At 41.3% G+C, this 20035-nt stretch overlaps 2 protein-coding genes across 7 annotated transcripts; one reads left to right on the top strand and one right to left on the bottom strand.

Annotated features, from left to right (window-relative positions):
- Window positions 1–224: 224 nt before the first annotated feature.
- TATDN3 (TatD DNase domain containing 3) lies at window positions 225–6734 on the bottom strand. Of its 5 annotated transcripts, XM_074897184.1 has the most exons (10): window positions 6547–6666; window positions 6420–6452; window positions 6249–6322; window positions 6000–6084; window positions 5269–5331; window positions 4055–4164; window positions 3593–3648; window positions 3267–3379; window positions 2014–2094; window positions 228–1661 (listed from the first exon to the last, which is right to left on the bottom strand). In XM_074897184.1, the coding sequence occupies exons 1-10, from the start codon at window positions 6622–6624 to the stop codon at window positions 1518–1520; spliced, it is 837 nt and encodes a 278-aa protein (XP_074753285.1). In that variant the 5' UTR covers window positions 6625–6666; the 3' UTR covers window positions 228–1517. The 5 variants fall into 5 exon arrangements, with proteins under 5 accessions (XP_074753283.1, XP_074753280.1, XP_074753281.1 ...); XM_074897182.1 differs by lacking the exon at window positions 6420–6452 and having other exon boundaries at window positions 225–1661; window positions 2014–2088; window positions 6000–6372; window positions 6547–6734; XM_074897179.1 differs by lacking the exon at window positions 6420–6452 and having other exon boundaries at window positions 226–1661; window positions 6000–6372; window positions 6547–6734.
- Window positions 6708–18905, top strand: NSL1 (NSL1 component of MIS12 kinetochore complex). 2 transcript variants are annotated; one of them, XM_074897186.1, is made up of 6 exons: window positions 6708–6919; window positions 7180–7264; window positions 11308–11438; window positions 13926–13980; window positions 16737–16804; window positions 17419–18905. In XM_074897186.1, the coding sequence occupies exons 1-6, from the start codon at window positions 6710–6712 to the stop codon at window positions 17695–17697; spliced, it is 828 nt and encodes a 275-aa protein (XP_074753287.1). In that variant the 5' UTR covers window positions 6708–6709; the 3' UTR covers window positions 17698–18905. The 2 variants fall into 2 exon arrangements, with proteins under 2 accessions (XP_074753287.1, XP_074753286.1); XM_074897185.1 differs by having other exon boundaries at window positions 6708–6928.
- Window positions 18906–20035: the final 1130 nt, after the last annotated feature.

The following is a 20035-nucleotide window of genomic DNA, read 5'->3' as shown; positions in this document are numbered from 1 at the left end:
TGTTTAAACTTAATAAGCTAACTCTAGACAAAAGGCAAAAACACCACAGCTTTTCTGCTAAAGACAGCAAAAACACCTCCTGCCAATTTGGTTTTAAGAAATAGAGGAAGAAAATGTAGAGGAAACCAAAAGTTTAATATCACTCACATTACAGCTTTTGCTCCTTTTTTTTTTCCTTATCTGGAAAAAATTTTTCTACCTGCATCTTCCTCAAAACAAGAGAAAAAAACCCAACAGTTGCCTTGGAGTCCTACACCCCAGAAGGCAGACGTCAGATCGTTTCAGAATAGGGCATTACAAACCATTTTGCAAAGGAGCAACCGCTAAGATGCTCTAATCAGGAAGACAGGAATGAGTCTCATCTGAAAAATTACATAGGCACCTGAGACACAGAAGACATGCCCAAATTTTAAAGCCAAATGCTGTCATCATTGACTAGTATGATGCATGATTCGGTAGCAGAGGTGGTCATGGACCAAGTTAATATCTGTGCATTTTCTTCACTGAGCTAGTAAAACTCCCCATTGGGAGACAAAGCCTCCACTTCCCTAGCAGCCCTCAGAACGATTGAGTGTCATATGTAACTTGCCTTGTTCTTTGTTGGTTTATAGTCAGCAAAGTTTTTATTAGTATTTCAACAGGCCCACATCCACACAGGTGCTGACGGAGCACAAGATTCAGTTTTGAGGACACTTGCCCATGTAGCAGAATCCACAGCTGACAGGTACTGCCAAGATTGCACAGAATTGGTTTCACATCTCCTGTCTCCTGATAGTGAGCTGTCAGAAGAGTAAGTCCTTGAAATAAGATCAAACTCAGGCTTTTTCCCTTGAATAAGATTCAAATAAATAAAATACAAAAAAAATCAAAGCAATTCCTTCTCAGAATAACCAAGATCTGAGCAACTGTTAAGCTACTGTATACAAGGGAAAAGGCAAGAAGGAAGAAAAGGGCTATAATTCTCTCCAATTGTATTTTGAAGGAAATAACATGTGTTGCTTCTGCACCACTCACAGAGCCCAGTCAACAACAATATATATCCATCCAGCTGGGGTTATTTAATGGCTTAGAAAGGGATGTGCAGTCTGCAAGTCTTAACAGAAACTTTCATATCAGGAGCGGGCACACAACCATGTGACTTTCAGTCAGCAGAAAGTGAAGGAATGAGAGCAACATTAAGCACCACACTGCAGTCATCTCCCAGACTAAGAGCAGCTGAGCAAGGAGCTTGAGAAACTAAACTGACAATTTTATGGTGCTCTTCTTCACAAAGTATTCATTCAGAATGCATGAGAGATGAAAATAAACAACCTGTCTTTATCATATCCAAGAGATGACAATGGTGCATATCAAAGGTCTTTGAAAAATTCCCTATATTAATCCTACGCATCTACGTAACACTCTGCTCGCTTCTTGAACTGTCCGACAGCAAAACTCCACTTAAAGATGCATATTGGTTTTATTAATTACATGATAAATAATAGTTTCTGAAATATCATATTTTTCAGTTTCTGAATCTATATCCGAAGAAAGTTCCGAAGTTTGGGGAATACTTTCAGCGCATTCTCTGTAGTCACTTCTATAACTTCTTCAACTGGAATTCCTTTAATTTTGGCAATATATTCTGCAGCGATATAAATATTTTTTGGTTCATTTCTCACCTGAAAACAAACAAAAAAATGCAGACCAAATTACAGATCACTAGCAGATCACAGGCGTTTCAGATTCAGTACTTCCTGACACAACTTCAGTCACATAGTAGCATGTATGCCAGAGAAATTACATGTATTCATTCTTTTTGGATTATTTTCCCCTTTGCCCATTTCTAGAATTTCTTCTCCTTTCCTAGCCTCAGGAACACTGACTTGTTCATCTCAAAATTTTCACTTGGCAACCTCCTTTGACCCTTGTACCCATGCTTACACTACTTCACTCTCCTGTGCCAGTATGGGATCTCCATAAGGTGTGGGTTTGAATATACATACATAGAACTCCTTTCTCCCCATCATTTACCTGTTTTTCAGGCCCCAGAGCAGGAGAGTCAGTTTCCAAGCACATACTTTCGAGAGGCAACAGCTTCACAAGCTTCTGCTTCTTGAAGAAAATAAGACAGCTATTAAACGCTTTATGCACTTAGACCTGTGTGGAAAAAACATATGAGGGGAGAATATCCTCTGCTTCTAAAAGGATTGTCAAAAGACTTTGGTGCCAGTGTCTGCATTTTATCAACAATTTCAGAATGGAAGCAAGAATACCAGGAGCTGCTCAGGAAGTCCCTTCAAATTAGGATTATCCTGTTTTCTGAATATCTGAAGTACTATTATCTAAACAGTGAATCCATTGTTATTTATTAAATCATGTAGTCATATTGCACAAAATACCCTACAGAGTCGCCAATGCAATTTTAATTTGCTCTTTTTCTGTATATATATTTGAGTACCCTTTTTCCATCTCTTCTTTCACACCTCAACCTCCAGTTTGCTTTCCTTTCTCCATCCCCATCTACATCCATCCCCCAAACCCCCTTCCACCTGAATCATGCCTTTTCCTTTCTTACATTTCCTGAGCACAGGAAGTGATGATGGCACAGGATAGAAACCAACTGCTAGCCCAAAATATGAAGTTAGTATAGCTTGTGGCAGCCCAGAGTAGAAAAGAGCAGCCTCACCAAATCAAGGACCAAACCTGACCAAAGCCATATTTAAGCAATTTAGCTGCTTCTTCGCTGGGCACACCTTTTTCAAAGGTCTTTAACTTAATCAACTGTGAGCAGATTTTCTTTTGAACCATACGTGCCACGGCACTGATATAGAAACTAGTCCTTTTCCACGTGTCATGTCCCTACTCTATAAGAGTACAGTGATAGAAGCTTTTAAAGAAGAGTTCATCAGAAGCCAAATTAAAATGAGAAAAAAGTGCTTATTTTCTTAACTCCTTATTCTCAGAAACAGCTGAACTGTTTTAGACAAGTTTTCCCCGCAAAAGTCTAGCTAAGGCAAAAGGCCCAGGAAGAAATATAGCCTAAGTGAATATGTGCAGCACTATAAGCAACAAACTTCTGCTGAGAAGTGTCAGGTGACAGCAACTGTACTCAAGAATTGCTAGTCCCACTTCAAACTGTGGGATTAGCGGTACTTCAGACTTAAAAAACAAGCATATTCTTGAGCTGCATGGTGAAAACAGTCATGTTTGCCATCATGATAACCTGTCTTCTATTACCTGCAATCCCCAAGCCCTGAGAAGGGGCAAACCCCTTTAACCATTACCTGTTCACTCCTTATAATTGAAGGAGGAATGGAGAAGAAGTATCCAGCTTTCACCCCTTCCATTGCTACAGATGGCTTCCCATCAAACGCATGGAGCAACACCTTTGTAGCACCTCAGAGAGAAGCAGCAAACCAAGTCATTAGCAGTGTTTACCATAGATCTGTGATGTCAGCGTACAATGGGACCTCAGTTTCATAAAGAATGAACACAGAATCTCTGCACTGTTCCTCCCAACTTTCGTGTACACAAACTCGTGAGGACATGGCACAAATGAAGAAATTCTATTGACAAAAGCCATGATGGAGAAAATGCATAAAACCCATACCTTGTTCCTTTAAGAGATTAATGGTTGGTCTTCCAGCTGAGCGGGAATGAACATTTCTGCACAGCAAGGAGAAGCCTGGCATTAGGAAATTCAGCAAAATACTTTTTTTTTTTTTATAAACACAAACAAACTAACAACAGCTTGGAATGAACATAATTAATCTGTATTACACCTTTTATCAGGAAAAAGTATCTAGAGACAGCATATATGAATCATTTTAGCTACAGTGAAGATATAGCAACAACACAGCAAGGACAGGACACATAAGACCGCTGTATACAAATGCAAGCATAGGGAAAATTCTATAATAAAATCTCAAACTGAAGACTGACAGGACGTTAATGCCAGTTTAATCCAAGTAAGAGAAGATCTGTGGGCTCTTGGTAACTATAAATCCTGGGAAATATTTTCAGTTGTTATTGGGTTCTGGCAAATTCTCCTACTAGTATAAACAAAACCTACAAAGGCAAATCCAGTCTTCTTGCTAACTCAATCTGCTTGATCAAAACCTGTCTTTGTCCTTCCTTCTGTTCATCCGTGCTGGCAAATCTGGGAGTGAAATCTAGTCCAACCTACAGTACAAGAAGAGAAGTGAAAAAATTTACAGAGCTAACACTTGACTAAACCACAATACCACACATAAAAGCAAAAAATGCTTCAAAACTGCAAAGCATTTCAAAATACATATATTAGAGGCTGCAATTAAAATGAGCTCAACTGTGGCCTAACTTGAAAAGGAATCCATTCTCAACTGTAAGCTTTTCAACTACGAAAGCCTTTACGGGCAGACAGTTACTAACAAGCATATTTAAAATTTTAATCTGTAACTGGCTTTCTGGGGGGTTATATTCTATCAAATATTATTTCAGATTAAGTCTCAAATCCGTATCTCCAATGCACGTAAAATTTCAGGACTAAAGCTACAGGTTCAGGTCAATCTCCAACAAAAAATACCCATAAACTCTGTACTTTTTTGATTTAAACATGTTCAGGCTAAATTTAAAGTTTGTCAAAGCAGCCCCATTCACAGTTACACCAACCTAAGTCCTTGATATACTGTACAAGTTTAGCTACAAAGCTCTGCCAATAACTGCTTTTCCTGCAGTCAGTGCAGAACCAGCCATAAGTCTCTCCTGTATCAACACAGAAAAGGGGCAGACTCCACCCTAAAGTTTTCAAGCCTCAATTAGTTTATAAACAAATGTAAGACAGGAGACAACACATGGATACAGAGAGATGAGGGATCATAACAAAAAGAACTGTACAAGTCATTGAGGTATACTGAAATCATAGCTTAGCCTGACTTTGTCAGGGAAGAAGACAGGAAGGATCTGAATGAGGATAAAAATGTGTCTCAACACTTCACTGTGCCAGAGAATCGGTCAAGAGACATTCGGGTATAAGATGATATAGCATAATAATGCAATCTAAATCCACCAGCATAAACGTCATCTATTTCCTAATAATGATAATAAAAGAGAGCATCAGGCAAATATATTTAGGAAAGCTATTTAGGAAAGCATGTTAAGAATTACAAATCAGACTTAGCACTTGTTCAGACTGACAGCAGTTCTTATTGCATACACAAAACCAGGTATTCTCTAAGTTTTTGTAATTCTGGTGACAGATGCTGACGAAGCCATTGGCATTTAAACAAACTACAGAATTCTACTTACTTCTCCAATCCCCACCAATTTATCTTTGTAGAGTTCTATAAGCGGCAACGCAGCATCCAGATCCTGCAAGAACAAATTAAAGATGCAACCCTCACTGCCCTTATAAGATGAAAGGGGCATGAACTCAACATTATGATTAAATTGGCATTTCCTTCATTGTTCTTAAATTCTCTACCTTAAAACTTGCTATTACTCTAAGTTGTGCGGTCAGAGAAATTTTAGAAACCTTCACGATTTCCCTTCTTTACTTAATGGCCTTTCATTTCAAGTTATCTTTCCACAGGAGCAGAGGAGGTAATTAAAACAAGGCCCATAAAAAGCGTGGTAACATTAAATAGCTGCAGACAGCTCTGCAAGTTTTTCAGGCTAAGGACACAAACGGTCACCTTCCACTTCCCATGCTAACAAGGGGACATGTGCAAACACACACACGTGCTGTTCGCTGCAAGCAAAGCACTCACTTGGGATTTTTAAAGCTGTTCCACTGCAGTAATATGGCCAGATGACTCCAGTAAACAATTCTGCCTTAGGACTAAAACGGACAAATGAATGTGCTGAGCGACCCTGGGATTTGGTCTGCTGGGTCTTTGGTCTTTTGTATTACAGAAGCACAGAAAAATCACTGGGCAAATCTCAAGATAAATCAGGCAGACCAGAGCACCCCGTCGCCTGCCGTGAGCGGTCCCAGCAGTATTTTATAGCTGCGCCAATGTAACGTGCCTGGGTTTTACCTTCAAAGTAACGCTGCGCGGCTCCTCTGGCGAAACCTCTTGAACCGGGTGCACTCCCAGGCACGGCAAAACAAACCTTGGGAATCTGGACACGGAATTGGTATCAGCGGTGCGAGAGACCGCACAGGAGACCAGTTTAAAGTCAGAAAGAGCGGCCGGCCTGACCAAGGAAGAGGGCAGCGCGTCCCCCGGCAGCTCCCACGTCGCCGGTCGCTCCCGCCAAGCCGCGGACCCGCGCCGGCCTCGCACCTTTCCGACAGCGCCACGACGCTCCGGAACTCCCCCGCCTGCTCCGACACCACCACCAGCGCCGACACCGCCGCCTGCGGCAGACAGAAATCCCCGCCCCGCTGAGGCCAGGCCGGGCCGGGCGCTGGGACCGAGCAGGAGCGGGGAGAGGGTCACTGCCGGCCGCCTCACCTGCTCGGCCGCCCGCACCACGGCCGCCACGTCCTGCAAGAGAGGCGCACCGCCTTAGCGCCAGGGCTGCACCGCCTTAGCGCCAAGGCCGCGCCGCCGCCACCCCGCCCGCCGCTCCGCGCCTCACCATCTGGAAGCAGGGTGCGGCGAGGTGGCAGTGGCAGTCCACCGGCCCCACCACCGCTGCCGCTGTTGCCGCCGCCATGCCGCGCCCGCTGCTGAGGGGAAGAGGCGGGGAGCCGGCGGGTTTCGTTTCCGGGCCGGCATTTTCCCTGCATCCGAGGCGGGAAATGGCGGCCGCCCCGGCGCCGCCATTGTTGCCGCCGCCGGGGGAGGCGGGCGCGGGGCCGCCGCTTAGCCCGGCCGCTGCCGCTCTCCGGCGGGACCCGCGGGTGCGGTGCTGCTCGCGGCGCGGCCTGGGCGAGGTGGTGGAGCTCTGCGCGCCCTTCGTGCAGGCCTTGGCCCGGGGGCAGCCGGGCGGGCCCGCGGCCGCGGGAGACGCGCTCTGGGTGAGGCTGATGGGGGGAGCGGGGCGCGGGAAGGCCCGGCCCGGCCACGGCGGAGTCTCGTCTCTGAGCGCTTTTGCCCGCCCCTGCGGGGGCCCGGCGATGTCAGCCTTTCGCCAGGCGGGTTTTGGGAGAAGTTTCCCCCGAGGTGGCTACGCCGGGCAGGGCGGGGAGGCAGGAGGGGCCCTTCCAACTGCAGGCGTTGCGTGGCCGTGCCCGGAGGATGGCTTCTCAAGTTCTCCCCTCGCTTGCAGAACTTCGAAACGGCGGTGAAGGAGAACGTTACCATTAACGGGCAGCCCTGGGAGGAGACTTCGGATGACTCCGAGCTGCAGAGGGGTATGCGGTGGTTTCCATAAATTTCCTTTTGGGCGGTCGTGTTTTGGCTTCTGCATGTGGTGTTTTTATCACCTGGGCAGTTCTTCCCCACGCTGTCTGTGGCGGTAGGGATGCTCGCGGGGCAGGTGAGCCTGCCTGTGTAAAGATCAGATGTGCCTGTGTAAAGATCTGAAGTGCCGCACGGCAGGAGCACGATTCTACAAGAGCAGCATTCATAAACAGGAGGGTAACCAAGATGCTCAGGGACCTGTATCCAAGAGAATAGGAAAGGGAAAAGTGTTCTGTCTGAAGGACAGTTTCTTGCTTGACACTTCTGTCAAGATCCTTATAGATATCGGGGCAGAAGTTCCAGCTATCACTAGTATGGTGCTTACCTAACTTAAAGGATCTGCTCTTGACTACTAGAGAAAAGCCGCTTGGAGACTCCCAAAGTATCTCATATCGACATGGGAAAAATAAAGGTTTAACTAAGTTTAATGGCAGCTGCCTTGCTGGAAAGTCTACAGCAAGCTTTTAGAAAGTTGGTATTTCAAACCAAGATTTTTCATTTGGGAGGTTAGGAAAGAGCATGTACTATTTTGTCAGCTTCTCTTATCAGAACAAAGAGAGTATTCAACATTTCATGGAATAGGGTAAGGTGATCTATTTTTAAAGCTAAAACACAGCAACAGGATCCAAATCGGCAGGCTTCCCATCCTCTCTGGGCAGTCAGTTTCTGCATTTGACTGCCCTGATGGTGCAGATTTTCATTCCTGTGGCATATGGTAATTTCCTTTACTGTAATGTATCTGTTGCTTCTCATCCTTTTCCTGCACACCTCTGAGAAGAGCCCGCCTCTGTCCTCTTTAGAACCACCCTTTATGTAGCTGAGGGTAGCAGTTCTATTACACACTGGACTTCTCCAGGCTGAACAAACCCAGCCCGCTGAGCTGCTTCTCATACATCACGTACTCCGGATGCCAACCCTCTTGGTGTTCTTCCATTGGAATTGCTCCAGTACTTAATGACAGTCTCCCAGAGCATCCAAGCTGGGATGTTATCATCTAGGTAGGTGAGAATCCTGGCTGGATCATTGAGCTCAGAGGGTAGTGTTTCATGGTTCATACTTTTACCTCATGGCAGATTACGAGCAGAGTTCCACAGGTGTCTGTTCTGTTCTGGGACCCATTGTGTTTAATGTCTTTACCTGTGAGCTGGAGGAGGAGATGGAAGGTGTCTTCACCCACTTTGCAGGTGACATCAGCCAGGATGTCATGCAGTGAATATACTGAAGGGCAGGCCCTTTCAGGAAACGTAAACAGGTGGGAGGAACAGATCTGTGGGATTCTCATGAAATGCAACAAGGACAAAAAGCAAAGCCCTGAATCTGAGAAGGGGTAACCCCCTGTAGGGGTACAGGATGAAAAGGAATTGGGGGTCTTGGCAGGTTAACTCTGGGCCAGCCTAGTATATAGTGCTAACGAGTGTAGTCGGTAGATCCAAGGAAGTGATTATTTGCCTTTACTCTGCAGTTACTAGAGCACACCTGGAGTAGTGCACTCATTTTTAGACTCCCTGGTATAGAGAAATTGTTGATAAACTGGAGTGAGTTCATCAGGGGCTGCCAAGACATCCCAGGGACTGGAGCACTTGCCCTGTGAGTTGGGTCTGAAGGAACGGGGCTTGTTTAGCACAGAGAAGACAAGCCAGCCTTCCAGTACCTACAAGGAAGTTACTGAGAATATGGAGCCGGGCTATTTATTGAGGTGCACAGAGGCAAGTGTCATAAATTTAAAGGGAAAGTAAAAATTCATTACTGAGATAACTGAGCATTGGAAAACGTTGCCCAGAGAGCTGTGTCACCTCCAGCACTGGAGGCTTCCAAGAACCAGCTGGACAAAAGTGCCCTGAGCAACCTGGTTTGAACTGGGTGTGTTGACCCTGCTGTGAGCAGGAGGCTTGTGTTCCAAGAGCCCTCTGGGGGCTGTTCCACCTGAGTAACCTCATGCTGGGGTCTTTGGCCAAGGTCTCTTCCTATCAAGAGACCCTAGTAGCATGTCTGTTGCTACTATTTAATATACAAATTAGGTAAATGTTTAAAATTGCTATATCATCTATTAATATGTAATATATACAATGTGTTTAGAATTACTGTCTTTTGAACGGTAGCAGTGGACATTCTTGGTAGTCTGTTGTCCAAAGGAAATTTCAGTGTGATTCATTTGCTCTTCTCTGTTAGTGTTAGATGTTCTTTGCCAGCAATTTGATGCTTTTTACAGTTGCACAAAGTTGAAAATAAAGATGTATTGAACTGGCTATGGAGAAAGAGCTTGAACTGGTTTTTGGTCAGGAAGCTTCTTCAGTTGTAGTTCTAGAATGATAAAACTCCAACTCTTTTGACTACTGGTGTCACGATGCAGAATGCTGGACCAATTCAGGCTCACTTTGCTAATTCAAATTTGTTCAAAAATTCTTAACAGGAAAACATTGTCCAAATGGATGTTGTTTTCAGTACATTATCCTTTGTCTGTACAAGTATAACTTTATGCCAGCTGAGATACTGTCATCTTCCTGCAGCTGGCATAAAGCAGGTGTAAGGACTGTATTGTACTTTTTAATTTGCCATACATTTACTCATGTGCCTGTCTCTGATCCTGTTTGAATCACCAGGTGATTTGGCATTTTGTGCCTTCAGTGTTTACGATGACCAGTGGCTCAGGACTTTCCTCTCTGTACTTAAATGATTCCATGTTCTAAAACAAACACACAGACTCTTTAAAACCTTGATTTTGCCTAAGGTTTATGATCACCTGATTCTGCACAGATTGACCAAGAGAGGGTGCTCAAAATCCATTCTTTACCACTAGATTGAAAACATTGTATGACTTGCAAGTTGCTTTCAACACATTAGTGGGAACAGTAAATTTAAATGCTAAGGAGTTTTTAAAGTTAAATTTTAAAATAAAAAAGCAAGACTATTGTCAATGTTTCAAGTCTGTACTGGGGAGAAAAAATATAGGAGTGTGCAGGTGGAAGAATATAGAAATACGCACAACATTTCAGTTACAGTTATAAGATTAAGCAGTTAATTCTGTTTTCTTCTATAACTTAGTTTTTTATAGTTTGTAATGATGGCATGTGATGTCAGGAAGGTGCAGGCATTTACTTGTCTAAATTTTGAAACCAGCTTTAAAACAGTATCTTAAACTTTTAACGTTGTTACGTTTAATTGCAGTCTCAGAGTAGCTAAGTATCTTTAGTAGCGTAGGAGTACTAAAACCACTAGTTGACAGCTGAAAATGTATTCTAGGTGTTTAGTCTAATCTTATGATTGGAAAAGCAAGCTATGAAGTTAGCTCCTGCTACGTACAGTCCCTTGGGCCTCAGATGTTCAAAGCAGACGTGTTTTGATTTTTGCACACTCCTTGTGACTAGTAATTACAGATGTTGTTCCAGGAACTGGAAAATACTCTGAATTTCATTAAGGTGACAATATACATATTGTCACAGTAAACTGCATATTTGTGCTCTATGTGATATAAAATCAGTTAAGCTTCAGATTACTCTTTTGACAGTTGGTGTTTGTTTAATGCTCGTAAATTACACAGATAAACCATTTTTCTTGTTGCATCTTGCATTGCTTTTCTTCACTTGAAAAACAAGTTATCTCAAAAGATAGCCATTTCTTTGTGAGACTTTCTTCATAGATTCAGAGTTCTTAGAGAAAAAAGTTTTTGATTTTTTTTTTTTTTTTCCCCAGACAGTTCTCTGCCTCCTCACCCCCCAGCACATTTGCTTCGACAGTAAATGGCCAACATCAAGTTGTGCTCCAATTTCTGTATCACCTTAACAAGGAGATTCAAGACATTTATATATGTTATATGTGTTATATATGTTGTATATTATATATATATGTTATATATTCAAGACATATCTTCATTGATAATTGCCCTTGATTTCTTGTTTCAGATCTAAAGCTTTTTTTTCTTTATAACTTTGTCTCAAATTAAAAAAAAAGTTGTAGGAGAATTCCTACAATAACTTTGCATGTTTGTCACTTTTAGGTTCCAGCATTAAAGTGCTTGAAGATCAATTTGATGAACTAATAGTAGAGACAGCAACAAAGCGTAAGCGGTGGCCTAGAAAGATAATGGTGCATGCTATCCAGACCATGAAAGCAGAGCAAGAGATGTTGGTGAGTAACCTAAGATTTTCAGAAAACCTTGTGGAGCTTGAAGAAATGTCATCTGTTTTGATCTTTAAGCTCCTTCCTGTAGTTGTTTTTAATTCATTGTATAATTAAATTGAGCTTTACATTAATTGTTTCTTCAGTAAAATGAGGGTTACTACAAAGTTTTGTGACTATGAGTGAATTGGGCCTATGGCACAGTTCAGCAAATTACTTAACCAGTTACTTCAACATGATGACTCATGATTTACAAGTCAGGATGCATCTATTTACCTTGTCAAATCCAGGTTTCTGAAATCCTTCATTGAAGGCTGGTTGAAGTACTAAATGTTATACATACAGATAGCTATTAACGTGTCCAGTATATGACTGTTAAAAAGGTGTCTGTGTTTTCCTAAGCACTTTTGTTGAGCTGATAACCACATTATGTACTTCCAGTAAAGAAAGAAAAAAAAAGTAATGTGGATTATTGAATAGGTGCAGTAATTTCTCTGGGTTTTTTGACACTGCATGTAAAGTAATTACTAGCATTAAACAACCCAGTCATGTACTTGGTTGCATCTTTCCTGCAGTTACGTTAGGCCTGCCTTTTGCTTATGTGCTGATGAATTAGAGTCAATTTCCTTTGGGGGGGAAAAAAAAAAAAGGCCAAGAGACAGTGGGTACAAGTGGAAATACAGGAAATCCCATTTAACCATTTAAAAAATAAATTCAAAAAAAGAACTGTGAGGTTAGTCAAACACTGGCACAGGTTGCTTAGCAAGACTGTATAGTATGTCCATCCTTGGAGATACTCAAAACCTGACTGGATAATATCCTGAGCAACCTTCCTAGTTGGCCCTGCTTTCAGTATGGAGTTGGACTAGACCATCTTTAGAGGCCCTTTCCAACCTCATTCTATGATTCTAAGCTAAAGAAGAGAGGGACTTTTTTTAGAAAGTTGTTTAAGAGCCTGCAATGCATTTCTGAGAACTAAAATTGACAAAAGTCAATGATGATGATTTACAGATAGTAAAAGGGCATGGGCACATATTTGTCTTAAGCCTGAGACATTTTTCTAACATATATATTGCCTTTTGTGATCTCTCTGTTTTGTTGATACACCAAGTATGCAAAACAAACAAAAAATCAACTAAAGTAAAATAGCTATTGCATAACACCAAGATCTAAGAAGACCTTTTGATCTTTCTGCAAAGGGACTATTCGAGTCCCAAAGTGGATTGGTTATTCAGAATGCCTCTCATGCTACCTTTTTGCTCTTGCTTACCTCTTCAAGTTTTACACTGCCACAACTAGATGATTATTTTAATTAAAAGTGTCTGCAAAATAGAGCAAGTTTTTTAGTTTATCTCCAAAAATGAAGTAGCTTTTTTCCTCTCTCAGCTACTTCTGTGAAAATACTAGTGGTTTCCCTGCTTTGAGTTGAGGAATCTTTATGTTCTTTTTTGACCTTAGCTACTCCTGTGATGCATGTTTTCTGAGGCATATAGAGCAGATATGCAGATGCAGTATTTAACTGCAGTTTATCTGGAGAGAACCACTCATTTCATGTGATGATCTCCATGTAATTCCTGAAGCAAGAGATCATCCTGTAGGTTTTCAGTCAATAAATTCTGTTATGTGTGAGGATAATGCAAGCCATGTTTGTTCTGCTTGGAGCTGTTACTGTAAACTTGCTAAGAAGATATGTGAGCTGTGAAAAACTCGCTCTGGTAAAACTACAGGGAGGAATAATTAACTTTCGTCCTACATGGTTTAAGATTGAGGGAGGACAGCTCCTGAAGTGGAGAAAAACACTAACTTGCAGATGATAGAGCTTACATTCCCATGTCTTTGCTTTGTTTCCTTCTTCCCTGGTAGTTACTTCTAATTCCACCTTTAATATAACTAAATACTAGTTTTATTCATCATTTATTATTAGTTAACTTCATGTCACAATTAACTGATGTCAAGTCACGAGACTCACAGTAGGACCAAAGAGCCAGAGAGCCTGGTCTGTGAAGGAGAGTGTTCTTATTCATGCATAAATAAATACAGGGTTAGAATGTAGTCATTTAAATAGTTTTCTTTTTCTTAGCTTTTTGTCTTAATGTACCCTTTGTTCGAGTTTGCTCCTCTGTGAAAGCGTACTGTTTTTGTGAATGGCTTCTTGGAAGCCAGAGCAGCTCTTTTTCCTCAGTTGTGCAGCAGGTGGCAATGCTTCTTCCAAAATGCCTGGATTTCAGCTTAGTTCTCATGCTTTAATAATTAGAATTCTGCAAACTGAGGCAGCTTTTGGAGATGTTTGCAGTGAACTTCACTGTGTTAAGCAGAACACTGTTTCCAGTAACTGAGTATCTATAAACTGTACCTCTAATACATTCTTTATCTAAATAGTGCTACCACCATCTCCTTGTATTAGCTTTTCTCTGTTGCTCTGACTGCTATCTGTATAGCAGATATCTATTAAACCAAGAATGTATTTCAGAATGTTTATTTTTTTTTAATGTGCAGAAGCTTTACCAGCCTGTTGTGACACCTGAAGAGATAAGATCACAGCCTTCTCAAGGTAAAGATTTTGTGGGGAGGGCAACTGTGCTGAGGAAACACTACCTACCTTACTGGCTAGCTGTAAATGTTTTAAGAATCTTTCTTTAAACACATTTAAAATTATTGACTCTTTAAATAATTAACTAAAATAGTTTGTCATAGCTGAACGTATTGCTGCATCAGTTTGTTGTACCCCTTTCTCCTCTTCTAAGTGCTGCCTGCTGTTAGGCGCTATACGTAAAGGCAGAAGCTGTCTGCTGTGTGGGTAGTGGATAGAAGTTGTCACAGAGCTACCCTCAGTAGGTTTTCTTACTTCTTTCCTTCACCGCTGGTGGAGGCCAGATGGGGAACTAGATGTATCGCTGACATTATACTTTGACCGTTCTTGTGTTCCTTTTACATGAATACTAGAAATGCTTCAGTCTCTCTTCCTAATCAGTTGGTTTCTCCAGGGAATTGAAAGCAGTTGTGTAGTACTCAGGATAGCAGCATTGACTCTCCTAACTTGCAAAGTAGGCATCAAATTTTATCCTGCCTGTGTCATTTGTAAGTGTTGATGAAGAAACAAAGCTGCAAATGAGATCCTAAGTTTGCTACACGCTTTTGAAAGATTCCTTATACAAAGTCCTTGGAACAAGCTGGTGTATTTTGCATTTGGTGGTTGGGATGTGCTTTTTTGAGGCTGGTCTTAAGAGATGGAAAGTTTAGTCTTGCCTGTTCACAAGTATTGAAAAATGACAGAATTGACCAATGCTGTTCTAAGGTGAAAAGTGTGGTTACAGAACCCTCACTACAGATGCTGCACATGATGTAAAGCTGGTGTTGCAAGCAGTGGTGTTAAAGTTTGAGAAGCTGAGCTTAATCTTCTAGTTCTCACCCTGCTGATCTGACTTGACTCTAGGCATTGTTTCCTCTTTGTAAACAGGAGACTGCTTCCAGAAATGCCAGCCTGTGCAGCAAAGCAGCTAACAGGAGCAGTAAAGAGCCTCACTTCATACCTGGGTTCCTTTTGGTTTCTGGTGTCCAGATCTATGCTTTTCTATGTGAATTAACTATGTAACAGCTTACACTATGGTACCACCTTTTTAGGTTGGGTAACAGCAAAGTCTAGCCAAGATAGAATAGAGTTTGTGCTGAATTTTAGTATTATGTAGTCTTTGGGAAGTTTATGTATCCCAGTTTAGCAAGTACAGTGGCCAGAAACCAAAAATGTTTAGATTACTCAATACTTTTCATTTCCTTTTTTCATTTCCCTATGTTTTGGGAAGCCTTGAACACTGAGGAATATAATGCTGTCCATGTCAAGCTGAACTCCTGCAGCCAAATTTCATTTAACTGTGTGTCAGTCTTTCTGTATAACTGGAATAACCCAAGCAGTTATTTTTTTATTTAACTCCTTCCTTGCCATTTCATAGGGTCACTAGTCTTCTAATCCCAATATTCTGCTCTAAGAATGCTTCACTATGGACATAGACTTCTTTTAGAGGATGTCCATTCATAGGCCTCTGTGGTGTGTTTAAAGAGACTGCTGTTGGACTGGTTTTCCTTCCAAACTCTGAATGCTGGTGCATTTTAGCATCCATGCTGATAAGTGGGATTATGCGTTCCTAAACCGTGTCTGATCAGCGCATTGGACACGCAGGCAGACAGTTTAACAAAACGCTGGCCCTTGCTGCTTACTACGTTTCACCAGGGGATCACTGTCAGCCTGAGCTAGAATACAGTGATTATCTTAAGTTGTCTTCAGTAGTGCTATTGAGATTGACTTCAAAGCAGAATACTGTGTTTAACCCTGAGAGGGTTTAGGAGGGTGTGTACCATCTAACACTGTACCCTACTGCAGGCACTGGTGAAACCCTACAGAAAAATAATAGTAGTGGTGGTGAGGCAGCTTAGTTCCCAGGGGCATGCTTGCTTCTCTGCTGATTTTAAGTCTTTGTTGATGGCATAGCACTGCAGACTGAACAATGCTGGAGAACATTCAAAACAGTTTTATAATAACTTCAGAGTTTAATTATTGAGTAAAGAATTATTTTTGCTTGTAAATCAATCATCAAAAACATATACTGTGTTGATAATCTTATCATATTGCTACTTCAATCAAGTATGTGCCATTTTCCCCCTGTATTCTGCACCTGCTGCCTGCCTCAGCATTCCTGAAAGCTTCTTTTTGTTTCTTTCCTTATTAACCCAGCAGAATTAATACAGTTCATGTTGTCTGTGCTTGGTTCTTTTTTATTCTTGGTGTTAATGCTTGTTAAGTTAAGTCAGGAGAAAAATGTAGCCTTCACTGGAAAAGCTGACTTGTTGGAGCTGTAAGATTATTTTTTCCCCTCCTTAAAATGGGTTTCCTTAATTTCATTTTCTCCACAGTTGTGTTTAGTCTCCTTCTTTTGTGCATTTTTATTAAATGTAATAGGAACTTGAAAGGTTTGAAAACATCTTTTTTTTGTTTATAACTGTTCCTTTATGTCAAATACTGTCTTTGTGTCTCATGTTTTATACAAGCTGTAGGTTTTCTAGTGAAGAACTTTGTGGCTTGCTGTAGTTGAGACTGCTAGACGCTGCTATGTTTTAAGTGATAAAGAGTAACCATAGTAGGATTAAACATACAAGGTGTTATCCTCAATGCTATAATGAAAGGGATGTGCTGTAGGTTTGTTTTGTACAGGAACTCCACTGCTTTTCTGACTGATATTTAAGAAGTTGATAGCAAGTATTGGGGGGAGGGAGTTATGTTTTAGAAGTTTATTTGGGCTTTATGTTTTTCCGTAGATGCTTACATCGCAGATCTGAAGCAGGTGACAGAAATGGCATCCCAACAGATCAGTGGAGCAATGAAGGTGAGATCTCTGTGGTCCAAGAGGCTTCTTTTTAGTTTCTTGATCTGATAATATGTCACGAAACAGGAGTTCTGACTCATCTTGGCTATAGTTTTGTACAAAAAAGCCCGCGTGTGTACTTTTGAAGCAAGTACATCTCTAGGTTTGGACTGCTGAAGTTGTATCTGTCAAGCATTCCTCCTCACTCGGTGGTAAGGAAGATTATCCTATGGCTGTAGGAAATGTTTTTTACAGAGATTTTAGAACCTGCAGCATCTGAAAAATAAAACAGTTTTTGAAGACCTGTACAACTTCATACAGCATACGACATTTATTACTTCAGTACCAGCTTAGACATGAACCAGGGTGTTCCTATGATGCTTATTCAGCTTAGAGATGTGACAAAGGAGCATTTAAACTTGGCATGCTCTTTGCATGGCCTCTTGAGTGCAGGCCCTGGTCGCTGTTTAGGCTGGTAGGTAGCTCTGAGTTCCCAACCTTCACCTGACATCCTCAGGATCATCTTTGCAGACACTGAAGCTTTTGTGCCTGTCAGAATCTAATTAACATATTTCATTCATTGTGGCCATTACTTTTCCCATGTAACTTGAGATACTTGGGTTTGTTTTCTGCAGTCTCTCCCAGCGCTAATAGAAAGAGCAGAAGGTTTTTCCCAAGCATTAACTTGGCAACCAACCTTGGAACTCTGCAAGCTGCGACAAGAAGTCTTTGCTGGTTGCAAGACGAAGGAGGAAAATAACATCCAAAACTTCATATCACCAGGAGAAGTCACACCAACAGACACTGACACTTGTAAAAGTCCTTGTGTTTTGCTAAAAAGAAAAAAAGCTGCCAGTTCACCACAAAGACGACGCTATCCACTTCGACGGAGGAATGTTACTCTCAGCACATGAATTTCTCATTTAGTATTTCCAGATTGAAATCTCACTTGTACTCTTGTTCAGTGTGCTGACTCTTTTTTTCTTAAAACTTCGTCTCCCCTTTAATTCAGTGCTATATGTGGGAGCTTCCTTAACTACTTAGTCGTCAATCCTTTTAAATATTTGGTTTTACTGTCGCTGATGCTATATGAAAGCCTACGCATACCAGTAGCAGCCGATATCCAGCCATTACATTTGCAGATTAACTCTTATTTTTTGCTCTTTAATTACAGCACTTAGCTGGAGTCCTTATGGTTCTCAGAGTTTGTGCATATGCTTGATGTATGTGGGTAGTCTTTTAGTAAACCACTAAGTGCTCATTTACATTAAGCATGTTGCTAAAGAGGTTGGAGAATGTCTAGTTCTCCTAATGCACCTTCATTTATTACTGGTGACTATTTTTTTAATAAAAAGAAATTCACACTGGAGCATATTGATATGATGTTGCAGTTTTCAGAAAATCCACACATAAACGTGACACTGATCCCTGCTATTCCACCTTTCTGGAATTTACATCAGCTGGGCTTATTTATAGACATATTTGTTTAAACTTGGATTTTTAGTAATCGTATGTATTTACTTGCAGTGTGCCCTTCTGAACAAGGATTCAACCTCTGCATCTTACCATCTGATATTTCGTTTCATGTAACCCAATTATGCAGTCTGGGGGTTTCCTGGACAATATTTCTACACATTACAGGATCTTGACTTGGGTCATGTATGCATTTGTGATGTTTGACTAAACTTCAAAGATCAGTAGGGACTACCAGTAAATGGTATTAAGTTGAGCTAGCTTAGTTTATTTTTTTCTTTATACTTTAGTACCTAGACAACTGCACAGTAGTACTAATTGTACTTTAACCATTCATAACTTTTTCTAGTTTATGATTGCATATGTTTGCAGTAAATACTCCTGTCTAATATGTAACATATTTCTCACACTTTTTTAGAAGCTTATTAATGAATTGTACTGTGGGAAGAAGATGGGTCAAACTTAATGTCTAAGAAACTGAAAAGTTTCAGGAAAATGTGTGACAGATTTTAGCATCATTTATTTTGTAAAGGTTTACATCTGTATTGAGACTTTATATATTTAATCATATGTAAATATTTGTTTCTCATCGCTGTTGTATATACAAATGTGTTTTTATACAAAGGAAATTAAATCAATTAAGATCAAAGTTTCAGATAATGTTGTCAGTTCCAATCCTGGAATAGCTGGTGACTGGACAGTGAGCGTACTTCAGAAGACATCTGTGTTAAATTTTGGCTCGAGTAACTGAAGTAGTTCCATTTACTGCCTTTGAACTCACAACTGTTATTAATCTCAAGGCTACAAAGCGTCTAATGTAAGAGAGAACAGGATGTGAGAGGGGCTGGAGCTGCGAAGCTGTGGAACGTGTGACTGGGACGGTTTTTCACACAGCGACTTGCTATTCTAGCTGGTCTGAGTACGCGTGCTCTTTGCTGCCTTGAAAATCCCCACCATGGCTTTCTTCACCAAGATCCACACATACTCTTTAACCTGAGTGTTCCCAGACTACGATGAGCCCTGCAAGATTCTGCATGGCTGCTGTTACAGTATTCAAGCGTTTTCTATGTCAATAGGAAGATTCCCCGCTATTCGCTGCAAATAATAATAGGCAAGTATAGAAAATAACTAGGAATAAGCGCATCTCTTTGCGGGGATCCCTTCAAAAGGGCCAAGGTAGGAAAAATGCCTTAAGAAATAAAGGAGAGCACTGCGGATTAAGACTTAGTAAGTGAGTTAAGGGATTCACCCTACAGTGTGTGATAATGTTAAGAGATTGCAGGATACGTGGGTCCGTGTGGATTTGAAGGAAGTGGGAATGCTTGCCCTGAGCTAGGGCAGTTGGGCCTTGTTCCATGGCCCTTGTTTCAATTGCAGCTGGGTGGAAACAAAACAAATGCATCTGGAAACAGCCAAATAAACAGTGTAAAGAAAGATAAAGCAAGCAAGATTCCAAGTGCAGCACATAAACTACAAATCTACAAATCTCCAACGGCTACTTTTGGCCAAAAGTAGCCAATGGAAGGTGTCAGAGGACCTGCCTTTAAATTCAAGTTCTGTGATGAGCTAACCTTGACACCTGAATATTCAGCTGTTTTTCAAATTATTTAAAAAAATTTCTACAGCAAGTGATACATGTAACTAGCTGTGCCTGGGATCTGTTCTTCCCACTGGCAGAAATACATAAATGTCAATTTTCTTCCCATTCCAGTAGCCTTTTGTCCTTCAGTTAACTTTTCATAGAAATCAGCAGTGTTGTGCAACATGAGTGTCTAATGG

The sequence above is a fragment of the Athene noctua genome, chromosome 1 (genome assembly GCF_965140245.1).
Source record: "Athene noctua chromosome 1, bAthNoc1.hap1.1, whole genome shotgun sequence".
In the NCBI taxonomy this organism is placed as follows: Eukaryota; Metazoa; Chordata; class Aves; order Strigiformes; family Strigidae; genus Athene; species Athene noctua.
Note: the sequence above shows the minus strand (reverse complement) of the source record. Positions and strands in the feature narration are given on the sequence as shown.